This window comes from Syzygium oleosum, unplaced genomic scaffold, assembly GCF_021117445.2.
Source record: "Syzygium oleosum isolate NSW1041296 unplaced genomic scaffold, Sole_v2.1 Sole_v2.09, whole genome shotgun sequence".
NCBI lineage: Eukaryota > Viridiplantae > Streptophyta > Magnoliopsida > Myrtales > Myrtaceae > Syzygium > Syzygium oleosum.
This window is the reverse complement of record NW_026607493.1, coordinates 5,135,257-5,157,287: the sequence shown is the minus strand read 5'-3', so window position 1 is coordinate 5,157,287 and position 22,031 is coordinate 5,135,257. Positions and strand designations below refer to the sequence as shown.

Sequence of the window (22,031 nt, the reverse complement as noted above, 5' to 3'; positions counted from 1 at the left end):
AAAGTTGCTTCTCAATGTAATTTTTAAATTACGCTTTATCAAATACTATTTGCAATTTGGAAAACCCCTTTCACCTAAAATCTTTCGCATTTTCCAAAAAACTTTCTCTCAAAACCGAACCAAACGTACCAATAACATGGAAATTGCCAGCTACATCCTAGCCACTTATGACTCACAACCCTTGATGTCTTCATAACAAGGGACCATTGGTCCATAGTCATCGGTCAAATTTGTGGTAATGTTCATTCACTAACTCTCTAATTGGCACATAGCAATCGATATTCCCCCTCTAAAATTTAAATCTTTTTTTCCTGGTTTTGGATTAAGTATGACCATAAATTTTGCCAAATAAAAAAATATAATTCTTGAGAACCAAAAGAAAAAAAGAAATTGAGCATGAGCAAATGCCCCAATAAAAGAGCACATGCTGATGTTCCCTCCTCCAACATGCCATCAAACATGTTCCCAGCTCTGTACCGTCCACAACTAATTTCTATCCCACAAATTCAATTTATTAAAACCCAACATCAAATAAAGAATCTTGAAACTAACCACTAATACATTTAAAATAATTAAAATAATTAATCGGCAAAAGAAGAAATCATGGGAAACAAAGCACACTAGCTACAACGAAGCACGGTACATAGGTACATGTTATTGCTAGGCTAGCGCCACACAACATAGGTTTTACACTACGACAAAGCAAAGACAAAATCTGAGTCTTTGGACATACGAAAGAGTCATCAAGTTTTTAGGGTTCATATTTGATGAAATTCAAAAACATAGAACTCCAACTTTAACGTAATCACAAGACAACGTAATGCAAAAAACACATTCAAATCACCACCTGCTCAATCCATCTGTGCTGTCTTTCAACCACCAGATCAAAGGAGCAGGCTGTGTGTCATCCACACGCTTTCTTTAGCTTCCGCTCTTGCATTTTTCCATGGCTCTTGGAGCTGAATATATATTGCAGCCAAAAAAATCCCAACCAAAAGAAAAAGAACATTAACACCAAATAACATAAATAGATATAAAGAAACAAAGAAAAAGTGGTGCCTATATCGGTCAAATTGAATGCGCAACCGTTTATTATGAAACGGCACTACTTATCGCTTACATCCTAATTCTTAACGTAGAATTAAATGCTCCATAAATTGATAGAAAGATACTAACCGAGCCCAACCGCCTCGGTCCCTTTCATTATGCGGAGGCGCTTGCAAGATTCAACGAACATTCTGTAAAAGCCAAATGAAAAAAATGGGTTCGTGAGTCTTTCATAAAATAAAAATGGGTTTGTGAAAAATGGGAAAATGCTTACTCCCAGGGAACGTCGCCAACGAGCATCCAGTCACCATCTTTATCCTCATAGGTGGGAACGTAGTCAGAGCCATTCAGAAGATCCCTCAGCTTGCTCTCACTCGTCAAATCCTTCGCTCCTTGGGATTCACATCTTCCTTCAAACCAACTCATGAAAACACCACTTCCAATATTAAAACCTTGGATCTCACGTTTAGCACTAGCATCGACATGAACATTTACACACAAATTACAACAGGAATTTTACATGGGTACTCAAAGATACTTTGTCAATGTATGTCTACAACCATTCAAATTGAATCCATGTATGTCAATCTTGATGAAATAAATATTAAACTATTCTGGTTTAGGATCAATTTCTCCGATGATCAATCGCATACTGACATGCATGCGAGTTTTATTACCCCATCTTCTAGGTAAGCAGATTTCTGGCGGTATAAAAATCGGAATGAGACATTTGAAGAATGCTAAGAAAGGTGAAGTAAGGGTTGTTTCGAAATTATGCAGCTAATGTACTTTCATGTCATTTTTCTTTGGGTGACAAGTGAGATTTTGTGCTGGCTTTTTGCTAAATTTTAGTTTAGGGTATTGAAGAATTATAGGTTTGGTTTTTCTGGAAGCAAATGTATAAGAAGAAACCCTTTTGAAAATGAATGTAATGAGGATAATTAAGTACCGATGGTGAAGGAGCTGAACATCTTGCACAAGGCCTCAGACAGCTCTTGGTAGGTCCTGTACATCTTCAAGTCCACCTTACGCAGGTACGGCGCCCCGTCCATGCTCACCTTCACAAAGGAGGCTGCGCCACCGCTGCTCGCGTCCTCGGTGCTGCTCTTCTGCGCCGCCACCAGGTTCTTGCGGAACGATCGGACTGGCGGCCAACCCACCACCTGGGCCCTTGAAAGAGCGTGTGTACATGGTTTATTGTTATGAATGGATTTTCATCACAAGAAACAGTAAAATGGAATTCATGACTTGCTTGTACTTTCTCTGGAGCACTGTGCGATGTCAATCAGGAAGCGTGCATGACTGTGCAAGAAGATAGACATGGCTTCCCTCGTCTACAGTTATGTTGTAGTAAGGAAGAGATTTTTCAACAAGTTCTACCATTCTAGCGCTTCAATAATTTAAATAATGGGAACAGATAATTACTAAATTATCTGTATTTTATGCTTTTCAAATTTTACTATATGCTTAGTTACTGATCGAGAGACCAAATTTTGATCATGATTGAGATCTATATTACCTCACACTCTCTCTCTTTTATTACATCTTCATCCCCAGAAACTGAGAAATCCACTATTATCACTCGCAAACCTCCCCCAAAAATTTTAAAAAGAAAAGAAAAGAAAGAAGAAGAAGCAACACCGAGAGAGGAAAAGAAAAGCAGAAGCAAATCAAAGGGAAAGGAGAGACCAACACTCTTGAAAAGCCCTTGACACCAAAGGCAAAGAAGGAAAGAGAAAATGAAATCATGGTACATAAAGTAGATAATTTAACTTTAAGGAAATCACTAACTTAGCTGGAGGCTTGACAGGAATATCAGAAGTAGCGCAAGGCAAGAGGGTCTTCTTGTCCAGCTTGTTGGGCAACGAGTTGGTTTGGTCGTTTGGATCAGAGCCTGATGATGATGATGGTGGTGGTGGTGAACAGGAAGAAGAGAGATTGAGGTTGAGCTTCAAGTCCACCTCAGTCTCGGCATAGCATCTCTTCCTTGCCCCCACCACCACTTGGTAATCTGGTCCTTGATCAGATCCGGACCCTCCTCCATTGTTGCCACCAGGCAACCCCAGCCTCAGCTCTGTCTCTCTCTCCTCTGCTTCTGCTTCTTCATGCTTCTTCTTCTGATCTCTCTCTTCGCTCTGCATCAGCTTCCCACCCATCTTCAGTCCCACTTCCATCATTTCTCCTCTCTCTCTTGCTTTCTCTCTCTCTATGTGGTGCTTATATGGGTGCAGTTGCTCGGTGTTTCTTTTTTTATTGGTTGGTGTGCATGGTACCATGTGGACCGATACAATCTGAATCATTATTATGTAAGGATTGAAGTCTACATGATCAACGGTCCAAATGAGTTTAATCCATGTGGCTTGTACCAGTATACTTAAATTATTTTTTTATAACTTAAAAGCGTGAGCGTAAAATGGCTCATGAAATACCTTGTAAACTCTATGAACCGGTTAAATCCAAACCTTTGACATATGCCAATGATACCGATCTAGAATTTGTATGCAGTTAGTAGGATTGGAATGACTGAGCTAGAAATTTTCTAACGCCCTTATCAATTGTGCTAATTTTGGGAGTTAATCTACTGAATTGATATACTAAAATATCTTGATAGCTTATTATTGATGTTGATGTTAAATATGACCCACTTGTACAAAGAGGTTTATCGTTTGCCATATCACTCAATATATTGATTTAGTAGAACGGTCTCAATATATCCGAAATTACTAAATGTGTGTTGTAGAGTGTTCATTGTAATAAATCATTCTAATTGTAAATTTGTCATATAACGAGATTAGAATTCGACTTTACAAGAAAAGAATTTTATCTTTAAAAGTGCTCCGAAACTTATTATTTCTGCAATCAAAATTTTTTTTTTGGTCGAATGCAATTAAAGTTCAAATGACGAATTTTATACCTTTTTAATTAAAACAAGGTTATTGCACGAACAATGGATACTAATTAAGGCTTCGTTTGTTTCGCGGAAAATGTGACACTTCTAGAAAAAAAATTTCGGAAAATCATTTTTAGGAAAATGATAATATTTTTTGATGTTTCATTGAAACTTGAAAATAAACTGGAAAATATTTTCCATCTTTTGGTAAGGAAAATCTCATTTGGTACGAAATTGCTGAAATGAATGCCAACCGTCCTACGTGACACGGCCGTGCTGACGTAGACAAATTTTGTGATTTTTTAATAATTTTTATATTTTCTTTTCTTTTTCATTCTTCCTCCACCAGTTATCAAGCCTCGGCGACGGCCAGCGAAGGAATAAGGAAAAAGAAAAAGAAAGAAAAATAAAATAAAAAAATTACTAAGAAATTGTAAAAATTATTTACGTTAGCGCCAGCCATACCACGTAAAATGGCCAACATCCATATCAACAATTTTCGTGCCTAGCGTCCCGGACATCAATGTCTAAGGAAAATGATTTTCAATTTTTGAAAGAAGAATCATTTTCCTTAATTATTAACCCTTTATTATATTTTCCGTTACCATTTTCAATGTACACGACTTTTAGGAGGTAAAAGTGTATTTTCATCTAATTTTTTAGAGAGATCTCTCTTTTTCCCATGATTTCTTTAAAAAAGTCAAAAAAATAAAAAAAATGGAGAAAAATAAATTAATTGAAATATTAATATAAGAAAATAAATTATCAGTAATAGTATATTTGATGGATTCATTAATAGAACTAATAAGATACATAAGAAAGGAAACACAATTAAGTAAAGTTGAGAAAACCCAAATTACAAAAATCGGATATTCATTGTGTATTTGTAAGTGGTTAATTATGCAAAAAAAGAAGAAGAAGATTGGCATAGAAAAGATTTACAAAATTGTCGTTTAAATTTCGGTTAATCATTTCCTTTTATGAGTTGAGGACATTATATCTTTTTTTAATTGTTTTATATATATTATTATCAATCAATCCTTTCTTACATTAATTAACCCTTTAAATATATATAATGAGCAAGCAATTTTTGTCATCTGACATTTTTGTCATTAAGGTCTTTCCCTTTTCATCTTTAATTTTTTCATTCTTTTCCTTGAAATATTTTATTTAGTTCTGTTAAAATGGCTATATATTTATCAAATTTAAAACACTTATTATTATTTTTTGATAGTATCATTGATATTTATATACTATTGGTATTTTAATTAACTAATTTTTTTCGCATTTTGTATTTTTTTCATATTTTACTGCACTTAAGGGTAAATTAGAGATTTTTGTTATTGAGGTCTTTTCCCTTTTTATCTTTAATATTTTTCATTCCTTTCCAATGGCTATATATATTTATAACAGTTAAATAGTTTTTTTTATTTTTTTTGATAGTATCATTGATAATTATTATTTATACTAATTAGCATTTTAATTAACTTAGTTTTCTTGTATCTTGTATTTTTTTCATATTTTTCTGCACTTATGGGTAAATTAGAGATCTCTGTTAATAAATGAGATAAAAATATATTTTTACCATTTAATTTACATTACATGTGCTGATAGAAAAAATAACAGAGAGTTAACAGCTGTAACAGAATAAAAGTTAATGGGAGTATCGTATAACAATTGAAGATTAAAGAACAAGCATATCCTACTCCCAAAAAAGTTCAAGGGGAGTTTTATATAATATCCCCCTTTTTCTTTGTTCTTTTTAGCAAAAACTTTCTAGTTACTACCAATAATTTATAAAAGTAGAATTAGCGAGAATTAGCAAGATTCAACTTGCTCGTGCACTTTAACCAGATGAGCTATTAATAGTTCTTTTTCCCTTTTAAAAAGATTAATTTTAAACCAGACGCCATATATAGATATCAAACAAGTCTTTTGTTTTTGAATCAACATAGAAAAGAATAGCGATGAAATATGATTAACATAAGCCATGACTCGACCCGATCTCTTGGCAACTCTTAGCCAAGGTGGATTGTCTTGTGAAAATGTAATGGAATTATTTCGAGTTTGCCACTAGCTAATGTAATATACTCAAGCTAAAATCACTAGAAAAACTTAAAAATCAATGTTACCTTTTTATAGTGGAGACGAAATTGCATAAACTTTTGAACTCTTGTATTTATTGCATGAAATTTTATCTTGCTTTATTAGAACATTACCATAATCTCATTAAAAAAAATATCCGTTTTGCTAATATATTGGCTGTGGCTACTTATGGCCACTAATTTCTTGAAAAAATAATAGCAAATGTAACTTATGATATCTCAAAAAAAATTGATTATCAATTCCAAAATCTCCCCCTCGCACTCTCACCGACACCCATCCAGCACACTACCTCGGCCTCCATTGTTCCTCATCGCAAGGATCCGAATCGAAACCTAATTTTTGATAAGTGGCTCGAGGCTAAAGAGTGGTCAATTTGATTAAATTCCTCAATTTCACGAATTAATTCCTCGTATTTAATGTTCATATGGTCCATGGTGGGAACAATCAATCACCACAGATGATCATGTTTACATACATCCATACAACCATGGCAGCTGATCATAGTGGTATGTACCTAACCTAACTTCTCATCCATTTCATTTAATGTTAGGGTTTGACCGCCCACTGATTTCGAGCCAAGGAATTTGAGGCCATGTTATGCTGTCCCGAAGCATCTGTCGATCAATAATTTCAGCTATGTGGTCCATGTGACGATTCCATTTGCAGGAACTTAGAGGCTATGTATAACAAATGTTTTCCAAATCCAAGTACAGAGCTGCTGATTCATGATGGGCAGAAGTTAGATTATTGAGAACCAAGCTAATTAGAAAGGTTTCCAAACAAATTAAAAGAAATTAATTTGAAATTTTCTGTATTGGGTCCCAAATGAACTTTCGATTCAACGGGCTCTTCACCGAACCAATTTACGAGTGAGAGAGACTGAAACACTTGTCGACATTAAGCACTTCATCAGACATTAAGCACTTCATCGGGACATGTGTGTATATATATATATATTCTTTACGATTAGGATTTATATTACTAAAACGGATGAAATCTTTTAGGTATTATTTTATTCATTTTTCATTGATTTATTACATTTACATGCTCACTTTCTAGTATGTGTAAGAGAGCCGATAATTTTGCAAATAAAATTTATGTCCCAAAAAAGTAAAAAAGTCAATGTGAAAAGCATTTGTTTGTTTACTCTTCTTATTGGTGGGAGAACAGAGATCGCTAGCTAACAGAGAACACTAGCTAACTCACCCGACCCCACTTTTTCAAAATCGGCGGGCTCAATGCGGTGAGCGCCCTCTCGTACCGAATCCGGGGTCCGGTGAATCGAGCAAATCGTAACCGTCTAACACTAGTTTGCATGTGGAATCCGCGTTAGATCCGTAATTATCAACGGCCGTGATCCGCTACGTGAGGTCCAAGTCATGGGATTCCCGATGAAATGGGTTTTACCCATCCACGAGAGAAAAGGAGAATCTAAGGGCGCGCTTCTTCTGCGAAAGCCAAAGGATTTGCAAAACATTTTTCTTAAGAATGATCGCTTGTATCGCTTACAGAATTGAAAAGACGAAGAATATTTTCATTGTCCACGAGACGAGAATAACTAGATATAAATTGTTATCGATAATGGAGATATTTTTCATTGAAAATGTTCCGTTTGTTCCGCGAAAAACGAATAATTTTGAAAGCATTGTTCTTAAAAATGAATGCTCGTATCTTTTGGAATAATGAATCAATAAAAAAAAATACGAAAAATATTTTTATTACCGATTTTTTTTAAAATTTATTTATTTTTATAAACGAGAAATTAAAAAGGAAAAGGAGGTGGGGGGTTGGAAATGCGTGGGGAACCGCGGGTGGGCAATAGCATGTGGCGAGATTCACTCGATCGGGGCTTGCGTAAGAGCGGGGGGCCCCACGTGTGAACTGGTGGTATTGGCCCATGTGCGCCGTTGCAGGGCGTCCCACTTTTCAACTAAAAATACCCAAATTCTATTTTATGCACCAATTTCATGAAAATCGCAAATTATCGAATTTGAAAAATTATCTAAACAAAATCCTCCACCTATTATACGGCGACCATTTCAATCATAAGCTTTTCGATATGACCAATTTAATTCCGTAGCCTTTCGATAATTTGTCAATGTAGTTATTTCAGTATCGCTAACATGGCGATCCAGTCATTGCCAGCTGTCTCGATCCGGTCCTCGCTGACCGCCCACGTAAGGCCGCCGGTGTCCACGTCGGCAAATTCTAGCCAAAATTGGTTCGAAGGACTACATCGACAAATCGTCAAGAGGTTTACGACTAAATTGGCCAAATTGAACAGTTTAAGATTGAATTGGATGCCATACAATAAATTTAGGACTTTTTGGATAATTATCGCAATAAATTTTCCATCCCGCTTTAATACAATTTTCCATTCTCATATTCATTTCGTCCATAATACAAGAGAATCTCTGTGTCTCCCTGTCGACCCCTATCTATCACGATCTCCTGAGTATAATAAATGACCATAAGATTAAGTAATGCCATATTATACAATTAAACATTTCACTAATGTAATTAATTCTTTTTTTCCCTTCTTTTCCCTTTTTTCTCTTTGGGTGAAAAATAATGATGCAATGATTATCCATCAATTGAGGCACGTTACTTTATTCACTAGGTCGGTGATCATTACTACTTAAAGATACACAACAACACAAATCATTAAGAAAAGGAGTAGAAGAAGAATCGTTGTAAAGGGTCAGTTTGTTCCAAGTGGGTTCTGGTATTATAGCCCCTCCTCATAAAAGAAGTTGGTCAAACTCAAAGAGGAATCTTGATGTTCTAGAACCTCTACAAACTAATCTAAAAGTTAATAAGTTGTTAAGATGAATGAATAATTCAAAATTCATATCTTGTAATTCTCTCAATGTATATAAATATGGGATTGGCCTAAGATCAAAGGGCCAAAAGGATTGTAAAGAGAAGGTAAATGAGGATATTGTTAGCTCAACTAAAAGCGACTATTGGATCGAGGTTTGGTTAATATTTAAGTATTCTAACGAGATGGTGATGATGTTGACTGTGACCGATAGATAAGGTAGAGGAGCATCTCCGAGCAACGGTGATAACTCATTTCCATGATGCCCAACTCGTCAATCACGCATTTTGAAACTTTGCTCAATGCGACTAAATAATGTGATTGGCGGTATTATACTACATTCACCGGTAGGAAACTGTGTATTGGACCGCGTCAATTTGTTCAGCTATGTAAAACTGATATGTGGATTTTTCTATAAATTAATATTTTGAATAATTAAAAAATTTCGAATTGTCATTGTTATATGATGTAAGGTCATTTTATATATAACTAACAATATTATTATAATATCGAGGGAAGTTAACAAAAATATTTTAAGGAAGTACTTTATAGATAGAGTTACAAAAAGAAATGTTAAGTTTTCAATAATTACTAACTCACAATGCTAGAACTTATTGATGAGCATCCTGAATTTGCAATTTGCAGTTTGCACTCTTAAGAATTTTGGAGCAAAAAAAAAGAGACCCATTCCTGTGCATCCTTCATAAAAGATGAGGATGCAAATCATGAGCATTTGAAACTCCAGGATGTAAAATGTGGGTTTTCAAAACATTGAGATCTTCATACGAAGCTTCAAAAAATAAGAATTTAGAATGTAACAGAATGAAAAAGTCGGGTCGAATTAGTAAACAGCCCCAAACATTCGCACAATTATTAAAATTGAACTCGGATCCCTACCAAATGTCGAGTTTCGTATGAATCCATCAAATTTAGCCAGCAGTCCGAATTCATTTTAGTACACGTACGAAAGTGGGACTCCGAGTGACATGTCGAGCATTTTTGCTCATCATGCACGGTCCTCGTCGTGATCATCGACACTGTCCATAGACAAGAAAACGAGGACCAAGTGGGGGACGATGATAATGGCGGGGGGAGAAGCTCTTGTGGTCTTGGCCTCTTCCTTTGCCCAACTACCTTCTTGCTAAGCCAGAACGAGGCCAACATCTACTGTAGATGTTTGGGAAGTACTGATCATTTGATGTTTGCACCTCCCCCGTTCCCTTCCAATTTTTATCTTTTAGCTCGTTATGTTTCTACTTTACCATGAGGGTTATTGTACTTGCACTTCCATTCGCTGTAATATCCGGTGCGGCGCGCGCATCCCGGCTCCGCCTTCCTCTCTCTCTCTCTCTCCAGCGAATTTGTGTGGTGATGGACTCGACCAGGGGTTTGTCGACCATGTGTGACCTTCTATTTGAGGCCGCCCTAGATCGATGGTCCGTTCTTAGAGTGGAGCTAGGAGGGAGGGAGTAGTAGCCGGCGGCACCGAGGCGGCCAAAACCTTATTACATTATATCAAAGCAAAAGACGATACGTACAAATCTCTCCAAGATCAATTCCCTTGTCTGGCCACCCACCAGAGATTCGACTCGCATCTTATCTGATCCTCATCGGGTACTTCACGAAATCAGTGACCGCATCTCAAAATGAAAAGGGTTTATCTTAGGATTCGTCGTCGTCCAGCAAAATCCAGTGCATACCGAAACATGATTAGGTTAGACCGGACTGGCGAATGGGACAGAGATCGACATTATATGGAGACTTATAACTGGAGTGTAGGTGATAGAATCTCTCGCACGTTCCTCCAGTAGCTCAAGCTGATCCCGCGTAGTGGTCTGGGGACGGGGGACAATGGCTAGGAGGGACCCTACATGTCATCGTTTGGTCTATACAAGGGAAAGCGTGGGTGACTAGGATGAGCGTGTGTTGTGTCCGGTCAAAAGAAAGATTAATTTTGGTCTCTTGTGCAGCTATGGTGCGTTCAGCCCTTTGATCTGTCCAATTCCTCTTTCATTCCCTTGAATGCAAGAATGGTGAGAGCGTGTCGGTGTGGGCGAGTGCATTGAGTTATTAGTTGCATTTGTGGCACCTTTTGGTGGGCACAAGAGGATGGGATTCCAAGACTTGTTTGTGTTGGTTTTGTTAGGACCTTCGAAGGGGCAGTGGCACTTGCAAGAATGAGGAGTTTGCTTCATTGGCATAGAAATCAAATCCTTGTATTGATATTACAGAAGAGCGAATAATTCAAGAGCAAGAGGGAAAAATTGCACTAGACCGACCTTGTGCATGTGCTTTGCTTCACGAGAAGAGGAAAGCTTTGATCCGTTTGTTCAATCGAGTGCCTCAACTTTTTGTTTTTAGTCAAGTACGCGAGTTTTCTGAAGAGTCGATTGATGTGAGGCTCTCGATATGTTGACCACGGTGTCACGCGTTTTTTTTTATTTTTTTGGTGAGCTGGATCGTATACTTGGAGGACACTACAGTAACTTTCGACTTTTAATATCTAGCTAGACTTCGCTATGACTATTACTAAGACAAGACTTGGTAACGAGTTCATAATAACACCTATTGTGCATACATTGTAAGAGAGTAGAACGTATCATTAAAAGGTTTTCGATGGGTCTGAAAAGTGGTCTTTCCTCACGGGGTCACTTAATCAATGGGTGCCTTGAATCTAAAGAAGACTCATTAACAAAATCCTTTCTTGTTATGTCACGGAAATCAAGTGAATTCATATGGTTCCGATGCTACTACAATTACATTATAATGAAAGGGTTTGATTCCATGAGCTTGTGGGGGAGAAAGTTGTCATTCTCTTTCTCTTTTGCAATTGAGATAGAGAGCTCTTTCCAATCACCTCCAAAGCAAAGGCCGTTAAAGTATCACACATCGCATGTTTATGAATATATGACATCGCTCTATCAATAAATTTGAACTTTTTTTATAGGACTTTCTAATATGGTATCAAGACTTATCGGCCGATCCGAAGTTTTCGATTATAATAAATAAGGTCTTCAACAAATCGTATAGATATCTTCTTTTCTTTCATGTATAGTCTTAATTTTCGTTGTAGTTCCGCTTTTCATATGATAACATTCTCGTTTAATGTCATGGCAATCAGGCCCATAACAACCTTTCCTATGGCTTTTCCTAGTGTTGAGTCCACCTAATATTTCTAGGATGTGACAATTCTCTAGACATATTCACATTTTTACCCTTCTCACTCAAAGGAGTCATTGCGCCCTATTGACATAAATGAACCCATCACGCAACAATCATGAGATCATGTGAGTCCCAAATCAAGATCAATTGGCGTGTCTGCGACTCCAAGTGCGTACGATCAATCTCCTTTTGCTTGGCCCAATAAAAGCCGGTGCAATAGTGGACGGATCCAAAATTTGCCCACTCGAAGTCTTTAATGGCCAAATCAGAGCGCACGAGAATACAGAGTCAAATAAGAAATAGAATCGAATCCAAAGTCAAGATAATTGAATTTCCGAATCCCCACACTCTCTAGGTTATTTAGACCGACAGCATGTCGATTATAGCATTAATTATCAAAAATATTATTATTATTATTATTATTGTAGTTAAAAAGAAATGTACTAAGGCGCCCACCGAAATATTAATCGCGCAAAGATTTATTCGCCCCCATCCAATCAGGGACACCCACGTGGGGCGGGGCCCCCAACACCCCACACCGCACATGCCCCTTGCTCTCCCCTCCCCCGACCAGATCCGACGCCCCTCGTCCCGCCCCGCACCCCTCAAACCCCATCGCAGCCGTCCAGCGCCGGTCCACCCGTATTCAATTCCATCGGCTCCGCCTGTCCCCCCGCTGTCCCCTCCATGCACGGCACCGCACCCGAACGCTGCCCCTCCATCCGCCGGCAGCGCGATCTGTCACCCGTCCCCACCGGCCCCCCACTCCCTCCCCTCCGCCACGGAGAAAAGATTCTTTCCCTTAGCGCGCCCCAAGAAAAACAGTAATTATCGCCATCGCAGGACTTGGGTCAACGCGATGACGTGGCGCGTCCGGATTGGAGGGGTCGGGTCGGGACGCGTCTTTCGGGCGTCATGTGGTGGAGTGGTGAGGTTCGTTTGGGGCACGAAGACGAGGGGAGAGACAGGTAATGACCTCGAGACGGTGGAGATCCATACCATCGATCATCAACTCCAGGCCTTTCCTATTTATACTTTTGCATGAACAGACACGCCTCGTGGATCGAGCAGAAGGCAAGGGACTCATCAAGAACTCAGTGGGGGTGGTGTTTGAAGTCGGGGTTCTTCTTTCTCGAGCTTCGTCGTCCGTAGCTTTTCGAGACGCCGTCGCGTCGCGGTCGAGCCGAGCGATATATATTGGGGAGATCGGGATGGAGAGGTCTAAGAGCAACGGGTATGGCGAGTGTGATCAGGCCAACCTGAAGGCCACTGAGCTGAGGCTAGGGCTTCCCGGGACCGAGGAGGACCCGCCGTTGAAGCTGGAGTCTCCCGCTTTCAATAGCAAGAAGAGGGCTTTAGCAGATGATGAGGGATCAGCCTCCAAGGGCAATCCTGGCTCTGGTGTCCCTCCCCCTTCAAAGTGAGCTCTATACGCATCGTCTATACGTTCGACACTTAAAAGATTTTGGTGCGATATTTGAAACTTTAGCAAGATCGGTGATAACGTTCGGTGTGTGTGGCTATTTTGCAGGGCGCCGATAGTTGGGTGGCCGCCTGTCCGGTCGTACAGGAAGAACATGGCGGCGACGAAGAAAGCCGAGATAGCTGAGGGTGTCGCAGGGGCTGGCTTCGTGAAGGTGAGCATGGACGGTGCTCCTTACCTCAGGAAGGTCGATCTCAAGACGTACAAGAGCTACCAGGACCTCATGGAATCTTTGGAAAATATGTTCAACATCACCATTGGTAAGAACCGCATATACATTTCGACATATATGCAGTAGATTTTTCATTTTTTTTAAATTTGGTTACGATCTTATGATGTTCTAAATAAATTTGGTTACACATATCGTTGTATTTCACAGGTGATTACTCGGACAAGGGGTCTGATTATTCGCCCACCTATGAAGACAAAGATGGGGACTGGATGCTTGTTGGAGATGTTCCCTGGAAGTAAGTATTTTCTTTACATATTATCCTACCCTTTGTTCGATTGTTTCTTTTTTTAGGGTTTGGCATGGCTATTATGCTTATCAGAATGACAATATTGACTCATTTGAACTCTTCTTCAATTTGATGAGGCAGTATGTTTACGTTCACGTGCAAGCGACTCAGAATCATGAGAGGTGGATCCAGAAGCAAGACATACATAACATAGCCATTGAAGCTTCTGTCGATTGTTTTCAAGGTTGCTGTTTAGATGATGCACGGAGAAGACACTAATAACTAGCTGAAACCAGGCGAGACCGAACCCAAGAGAGCGATTTTGGGTCGCGGAGATCTGAAGCTGCCATGCAATGGTTTCAGTCCACTTCGGCTTTTACAGATTTATTTTTACCAAGACATGTGTACAAGGTCTTGAGATTTGCCAAACTGTACAAACATAGGGTACAGACACAGATCTAGTCAGATTCTTGTTGTCCAAATTTTCTTCTCAATAAAAGGAGAAAAAGCACTTTTCTAGACTGGAAAACTCCCGTTTATCTTGACATACTCCGCAGAGTGCGGAAGACATTCCTTAAAAAACGACTTAAGACTTTTGCAATTATCGACGGCCATCCTTGCCAACTTGGTTTCCCAGTGAAACTCCATATTTTTTTTCCCTATGCTTGATGTGGTGTGTTCGTTATTTTACTAAGCGGTGAATGTAAGAAAAGTTGAGTGCAAAATAAAACTGATTCAAAGTTTGGAACGATAGACCGCACGCTCAATTCAACCGTTGTGCACATAGCCAATGAATATAATTACTTTCGCAATATGTGGAACGATGATGATTGTGCCAAAGTAATCATCGATCGCGACATGTTCAAATGCTTGCATATCGAAAAGTTGATTTAGTTTGCTCACTTTTACTCAAGTATTGTCCTACGTACGAAAAGTTGTTGGCGAGTTTCGTCAATCAATCTCTGTTGATCGAATCTTTCGCCAATTCTTCGCAGCAAAATTGATTCCTTTGTTCTAGAACCCAATTTATCATAATTTAACAAGAGCGGTTACTCAAATTAAGTAGTCTGATTTTTCCTTTGACTCGCTATCTTTTGCTTTTCTCCAAATTTCTCTCTTTTATTTTGCCCGGATGCATTTTCCAGATGCAGATCAGCCCGTTTTCCGTATCGGTCCCATCTGCTATCTCCAAGCACGAGATGACAACACGTGAGCACTCTATTTGTGCTCATCCAACCCCAAATCAAATCCTTTCAGCCATCTCTAGAAACCTTTTCCTTTCTCTTTCTTCCCCTCTCTACCCCACGCCTCAGCCTCTAGTTTTTTGCTTTACCATGCTGACTCTACTGAAATATATATACGAAAAAAACCCTCGACGCTCTGTCCTTGTTTTTCTTTTTTTTGTCCTTGTTTGCACGTACAAAAATTTAGAGGACTCGAAAAATTACAAGAGAATTCTCAAAAGGCTTTTGATTTGTAGAAAACTAAAACTAGAGTTACTACAAAAACCAACGAGTCTCGACTCTCTCAAGACAAAATACAGGAAGGTCCGAGTTGGAGTAATGGACAGTAAGGAGCAGTTGTACTCTACAATCAGGTAGCAGCGTCGACGTTCTTGCTCCTAAACACGATGACCATTTCCACTCGATATCTATCAATCAAATGTGAATTATGAAGTAAAGATATACATAATCGAAGCTCTTAAACCCTTACGGATCTCTCTCTCTACTCTCTCCGCTCCTCCGCCGATGATCCCGGTGCCGCTGCTGACCTCCACCGCACCGGCGCCGCCGACGCCAACATAGGCCGTCGGTCTCTCTCTCTTTCTCCACACAATAGAAAAGAGACTTGTGCTTTGGATTTTTGGATGTGATATTGTTACCTATGCATGTTAATTTTGTGGGAATTTGACATAATGGTCTTTGAATTTTGGCTTAATGTGCAATGTGATCCCTAAACTTTGAATTTGTTCAATATAGTCCCCGAATTTTAGCCCAATGTGCAATGTCGTCCCTTAACTTTTAAATTGTTCGATGTGGTCCCTAAACTTTTTGTGCATGTTCAATTTAATCCATGGACTATATGAAAATTTCCAATGTTGTCACTGAACTTGAATTACCGGAAGGATACTTAATATCGAGCATTTTCATATAACTCGGGGACTAAATTGAACATATACCGAAAGTTCAAAGACCACAGTGAACAAACCAAAACTTCACGGACCATATTACGTATTGGGTTAAAGTTCAGAACCTATTCGTGTCATCATCCCTGATTTTGTTTGTCGCATGACATTCCAATAGCAACACAAAAACACCCGACCCATAAAGAAAGAAGAAAAAAAAAAGGGACCGAAGTCGAGATCCGATGGGCCGGACTTGACCCGAAACCGGCCCAATTGAGAAAGCCCGTTTTCCTCTCTCTCTTACTCTCATCGGAGACCTCAAGACATTTTCGGCGTCAGCTCGAGCAACAATCCCCCCCCTTTCTCTCTCTCTCTCTTCGTCGTCGTCGTCTTCTTCGCTCGGCGCGGTGACCGGAAAGCTTCCTCCGACAATGCTCGCTCGCCTGGCCACGAAGCGCCTCCATGAGATCCGCCAGGTCCTTCTCCGTCAATCCCCTCAGGTTCCTCCTCCTCCTCCTCCCGATTCCCTTTCCCCTCTTTTCTTCTCGACGAAATCCCTCCCGATTCCGCCGCTGATCGATGTTCCGTCCTCCGTCACTGTGGTTTCTCGTCAGGTTTCTCGGCCGTTCTCGACTGCTCTGAACTACGTGAGTTGATGTCCGACGTGTTTTTTGAGGTTTTCTTTGTGTTTGTTTGAGTCGATTCGGTGAGCGGTTGGGACTGTGCGGCTGATGAGTTGGGATGTTTTTCGGGCGCGTGACGCAGCACCTTGATTCGCCGGATAACAATCCGGACCTGCCGTGGGAGTTCTCGGATGCCAATAAGAACAAGGTAGCTCCGATTACCTTCAGTTTGTGGATTGTCCCGATCAATTCCCCTGTTTCTTTGTGTTAGACCGGATGAAGTTAGTGTGCAGGTGGACCCAACTTGAGTTCCTGTTTCCTTTTGCTATATTTTTTATCAGTCTTTTCGGGTATGGGAGTGGGCTGTTAGATAATATGGTTTAAAATCTTCATTACCTTGGTCAAATTTTGAAGAAATGAGAGGACTTTCCTGTTGAGGGAGAATGGAGCGAGTCTTATTGTAACATCAGAGATTTAGGATACGTTGTTTCGTGTGGCCGTGTTGGGGTTCCGGGTCCTTGAGCTATGGGCTCATCGAAGACTTCATATGCATATTGGCATGAGGTGCCAATAATGCATGGAACCTGCAATTCGCTACTTCTACTAGATTCTGCGTCCAGTTGTATCTTGTGGGTACCTTTGACACGAAATTCTAAGTTCTATGTGCTTGACATAAATGACCTAATTTATGCTTAGAACTGTCGAACTTCTGGCAATAAGCTTTAATAGGACGAGTGGTGATTCTTGGACTCTGTGGAAAATAGAATGCATTAGCGTCCTTTATACTAGTCATTGTTGTGCTGCATCTTCGCGGGAAAGCCATTGCGATACAACGTCAATTGTGAAAGTTTGCAACCTTGAATCTTCCTCTGATGCTTCTGTTTATAACTGATTATTCCAGAAAAAAAGACGGCATTATATAACTGGATGAATGTAATTGGAGGGGCTTTGCACCTTATACCTTCTCTGTTGATGCAATTCCTATAGGCCTATGTCATCATACGTAGTTCATAGGTGTTTCCATTTGAAATTTGGGGAGGCAAGGGAGTTGGAGCATTTTTGTGCTGCTCGCGTAATTATTTAGGCCTAACAAGAAGAATGAAGAACTGTGTACTTTTCCACTGGTTTCCATTTCAAAGCAAGTGCCATTGTAGATCTTCTTTTGCGACATAGAGATGTTAATATTGCCAGCAATAGCATTGCCTTTCTCCAATTACCATTTGGATTGGCTCACCCCATAATTTTGATGGATGTTGAGCCTTTTTCTTTTCTGAGGTTCGTTTCTTGCTAATAATTATTCCTTGAATGGCCATAAATGATTCGTAACTTGTAATGATCCATTGGGATGCCATCAATATATCTTTATATTCATTTTCTTAGATTGTTCGCTGATTGGAGTCCAAAATTCGCCCATGCATCTGTAGGTTAAGGAGATATTGTCTCACTACCCATCTAATTACAAGCAATCGGCTGTTATCCCCCTGCTTGATCTTGCACAACAGCAGCATGGAGGGTGGCTTCCAGTTTCAGCAATGAATGCGGTATGCTATCGTTGATTCACAAAATGTCTACATACACGTATTCTTTAAGATTTTCACCTAAAGGAGAGTCAATTTGGTCGCTCTTTCGAGAGGTAAGAGTATATTTGACATTGTGTCAGGTGTATGTGTCTGCTAATATCCCTAGAGTGATGAGTTCAATCTATCAGAAATAAAAAATCCCTAGAGTGATGAGTTCATGAGATGTGTCTTTATGCACATAGCTTTCTTTTACACCTGTATCTTTTTTTTGTGACATGATCTTGAGATTTTTTTTTCATGCTTCTCTTTTTTTATATCATGATCTTGAGATTCTTTTTTTCGTGATCATGGTAAGCTAAAGCCATTGGTAGGATTTGTAATACAAGTATCAAGATTATAGAATTCAAACCATGATGTTTCTTTTTCTCTTAGATTTTAGACTGTAATGCATTGAATGTTGTATTATACAATCTAGTTGGAACAAGAGGTGAAAGGCAATCACCACAGGAAGCAAATATCACATTCCAGTTCTGTATTTTACTGAAAATTCTGGGTTCTGCTTGTCAAACTTGAAGGTCATGTGCTTAGATGCATAATAGGACGCCATCTTACGTATTTTCAACTATGTTTATTATTTAACTTGTTTTTTTTTTTCCGTGGAGGTAAGGTTCAAAGTTTGGAAGTTTCTCAAGTAAAAGTAAGGGCTCATATTTCTTCAAAAAGTAATCCATCAAGCTAACTCCTCCAAGTCCAGTCACTTTTGATGATATGGACTTGGCAGAATGTTCAAACTTTTTTTCTCAAACTCAATTTTGGAAAATGTTGATTATGTTGTATATACTTTTTTTGAATGTCAATTATTGTCAGGACTATATGCTTCTGTAAAATCCATAAATCTTAATGTCTGTTAATCATTTGTTTATACGTGTGTTGCTACATTGGTAGTTTGTTTGGTGCGTCTCCTGTTGTCTGGTCTATGGGTGTTTAGATGATTCATACCAGATCTGGATAGCCACTATCTAATTTAATTTATACCCTTACACATAAAAAGGTGAAAAAGAGCACAGTTTCCTTGATGTGCCTTGATCGATAAGCTTACACATTGGTGAAGCATAGTAATGAAGATTACATGTTCACCCAGAATTTGAAGATCTCTACACAATCATGTTGCAACTATCAATAGTCAGTACAGTTCAACCTATGATATATTAGGATGTTTTTGAGCTGGCAAGGATCCACAAAAGAATGCCTATCAGTTGTAAAAAGAAAAGCCGTGCTGGCTTGTTTAACAATCTTGTGTATATGTTTTGAAGTCTTAGCAGTTAGCACAGATGTACTAACTATCGAGGCAGTTTCTCTTATACAAACATGTGCTCAACAGTAGAAGTAACTACGAGTTCCCCTTTGTTTTTCCTTGTATTTGTTGATCTTTCCGGTTCTCATTTCATTTTTGTGATGTGTACCTTTGGGCCTCAATCTCGTTGGCCAAAGATTAGGTTGTAAAATTTTTGAACTGATATGTGTTGTGCTATTGCTTATTTGACATTCATGCTGTAGCCTACCACATTAAGTTGTTTGACTAAGTCAAGAGAAGTGCTTGAAGGAAATGTTTTTCTGAGAAGAAGGGAACTGCTTTTATGCTTTTAGCTCTGTCACGTGGAAAGGTATTTGATGTTTAGTTGTCTAGTATGCCAAAATCTCTTGCCGGAAGCATCTTCTTGAGTATGAATAGTTGAACACTCCATCTGTTTATGGCATACATAACCTGAAGCAAGAATTTTGCCTATATACACAGTGGAGTGAGTGTACAGCTGCACTGAGAAAAGGCATAACCCCTCTTTATACAGCATCTATGGGGTCTTTTGTGTTTCCAGTAAAAGTAGCAAACAAGTACCCAACTTGTTTCTGCCAATATAAGAAAAGAAGAAGAAAAAATGCTAGCATTCACACACACCAGTGCTCAAGTCACTTGCGAGAGAGGGTCATGAGATCGTACCAATCGCTGCTTATTTCCAAAAGCTTGCATAGTGTTCTTTATTGTGCTTAGTTGCCTTATCTCATACTTGCTCTCTTACCCCTAAAATTTTATGTGCCCCGGTGTATGGTTCAGCATATACGAACTTTAGCTATCAAGTCTCTCTCTTGTTATGCAGTTACTTGACAGTCTTGCCCACGTCTAATCATACAGATTTAATGCTTTAATGCTCATGGAAAAACATGATTTATGTTTGATTATGTACCTATGAAAATTATACTAGTCAGATAAGTTTATTATGAATGTGTTTTATTGGTTCAGGTTGCTAAGGTCATAGAAGTTGCTCCTATCCGTGTGTATGAAGTTGTAACCTTTTATTCAATGTTTAACCGGACAAAGGTGAGAAGCAAAATCCATGTGTGCCCTTGAAATCACAACTCGTCAATACATCATCTTATTTTATGCTGTTGTAGGTGGGCAAGTACCACCTGTTGGTCTGTGGCACGACCCCTTGCATGATTCGTGGCTCACGTGAAATTGAATCAGCCTTACTGAAACACTTGGGAGTGAAGCGCAATGGCAAGTCTTATGCAATGCCATGATATTCTACTAAATATAGCAAACAATCATTTATTTGATGCCATAATAATATCAAGAAACCAACAACTTCCCTGTTTTCTTGATGCGCAGAAGTGACCAAGGATGGTTTATTCTCTGTTGGGGAAATGGAATGCATGGTCAGTATATGTTTACTTCTTTACTGATTTTACCTGTATCTTATGGAGAATTATATGTAAGTCTGGTATCAGTTTTCTATTCAAAGAATAGCGTTTTCGCCAGCTTGTATTTTTCTTGATGAGTTATGCTGCTTTTATGCAGTTGAAGATTAAAAGAATAAATTGTTTGATTTGCTTTTTGGGCAGGGTTGTTGTGTTAATGCTCCCATGATAACTGTTGCTGATTACTCCAACGGATCGGAGGGATATACTTACAATTATTATGTAGGTTCACTGTAGTTTTCATTTGCTCAAGTAATTTGAACGCTTGAGCAAGTGTTCCTTATGTCACCACTTTGTTATATCTCATTTTGCAGGAAGACGTCACTCCTGAGCGCGTGGTTGAGATAGTCGAGCTGTTGAGAAGAGGGGAGAAGCTACCGGTAAGAGATTCACTTTTTTCTTTAACTTGCTCTTAGGTTCTGCATCTTATCTACCTTTGTATAGTTATAGTGGAATAATTTACCAATGGCGTGTCCTTGGATATTCTAATCTCTCATTTGGTTTTTTTTTTTTTCACAGCCGGGCACTCAAAATCTGAAGCGCATCAAGTGTGGACCAGAAGGAGGGAACATGACTTTGCTAAGCGAGCCAAAACCTCCTCCGTGCCGGGACCTTGATGCATGCTAAATCTGCTGCAATTTGTTCTCTCAACAATAATGCAAGGCCAAAATGTTGTTAGGGCCCCTTTGTACCCCTCGTTGATTTTGCTTTACTCTCATGAGTGTATGGCGCACCAGAACCGTTTCTGGTTTACGTATTATTCCATGGAGTCGCATCTCCTTTCGAGATACTACTGTTTTGCTGATGTGAGATGATGGGAGGAGGGTAATTTCCTTTCGGACTTGCTTTCCACATGCTCGACATACGAAGGCGATCCCCAATTACGCTCGACATTGCGCATCGGCAATATATGTAGCCTCGGTGGAAGATACTGACGTAAAAGCCACATTATCCAGCACCAAAGGGAAAGAACATTGTTCTTTAAGGGGGAAGACTACTATCAAAACAGTTCTACATCTATTATAATTTTGTCAATTCATTT

General features: G+C 39.2%; 3 protein-coding genes across 6 annotated transcripts; 2 read left to right on the top strand and 1 right to left on the bottom strand.

Annotated features, from left to right (window-relative positions):
* Positions 1-601: 601 nt before the first annotated feature.
* Positions 602-3,270, bottom strand: LOC115673613 (auxin-induced protein AUX28-like). Its single transcript, XM_030595823.2, has 5 exons — positions 2,839-3,270; positions 1,997-2,217; positions 1,322-1,457; positions 1,177-1,238; positions 602-959 (listed from the first exon to the last, which is right to left on the bottom strand). The coding sequence occupies exons 1-5, from the start codon at positions 3,222-3,224 to the stop codon at positions 922-924; spliced, it is 843 nt and encodes a 280-aa protein (XP_030451683.1). The 5' UTR covers positions 3,225-3,270; the 3' UTR covers positions 602-921.
* A 9,709-nt stretch (positions 3,271-12,979) lies between these two features.
* LOC115673449 (auxin-responsive protein IAA1-like) lies at positions 12,980-14,486 on the top strand. Its single transcript, XM_030595620.2, has 4 exons — positions 12,980-13,446; positions 13,558-13,769; positions 13,889-13,976; positions 14,109-14,486. The coding sequence occupies exons 1-4, from the start codon at positions 12,998-13,000 to the stop codon at positions 14,179-14,181; spliced, it is 822 nt and encodes a 273-aa protein (XP_030451480.2). The 5' UTR covers positions 12,980-12,997; the 3' UTR covers positions 14,182-14,486.
* A 1,932-nt stretch (positions 14,487-16,418) lies between these two features.
* On the top strand, positions 16,419-21,779 carry LOC115673447 (NADH dehydrogenase [ubiquinone] flavoprotein 2, mitochondrial). 4 transcript variants are annotated; one of them, XM_030595619.2, is made up of 10 exons: positions 16,420-16,592; positions 16,707-16,739; positions 16,858-16,923; positions 18,140-18,256; positions 20,532-20,609; positions 20,684-20,789; positions 20,901-20,947; positions 21,134-21,211; positions 21,304-21,369; positions 21,509-21,779. In XM_030595619.2, the coding sequence occupies exons 1-10, from the start codon at positions 16,524-16,526 to the stop codon at positions 21,614-21,616; spliced, it is 768 nt and encodes a 255-aa protein (XP_030451479.1). In that variant the 5' UTR covers positions 16,420-16,523; the 3' UTR covers positions 21,617-21,779. The 4 variants fall into 4 exon arrangements, with proteins under 4 accessions (XP_056170848.1, XP_030451479.1, XP_056170850.1 ...); XM_056314874.1 differs by having other exon boundaries at positions 16,534-16,592; positions 16,707-16,768; XM_056314873.1 differs by lacking the exon at positions 16,858-16,923 and having other exon boundaries at positions 16,419-16,592.
* Positions 21,780-22,031: the final 252 nt, after the last annotated feature.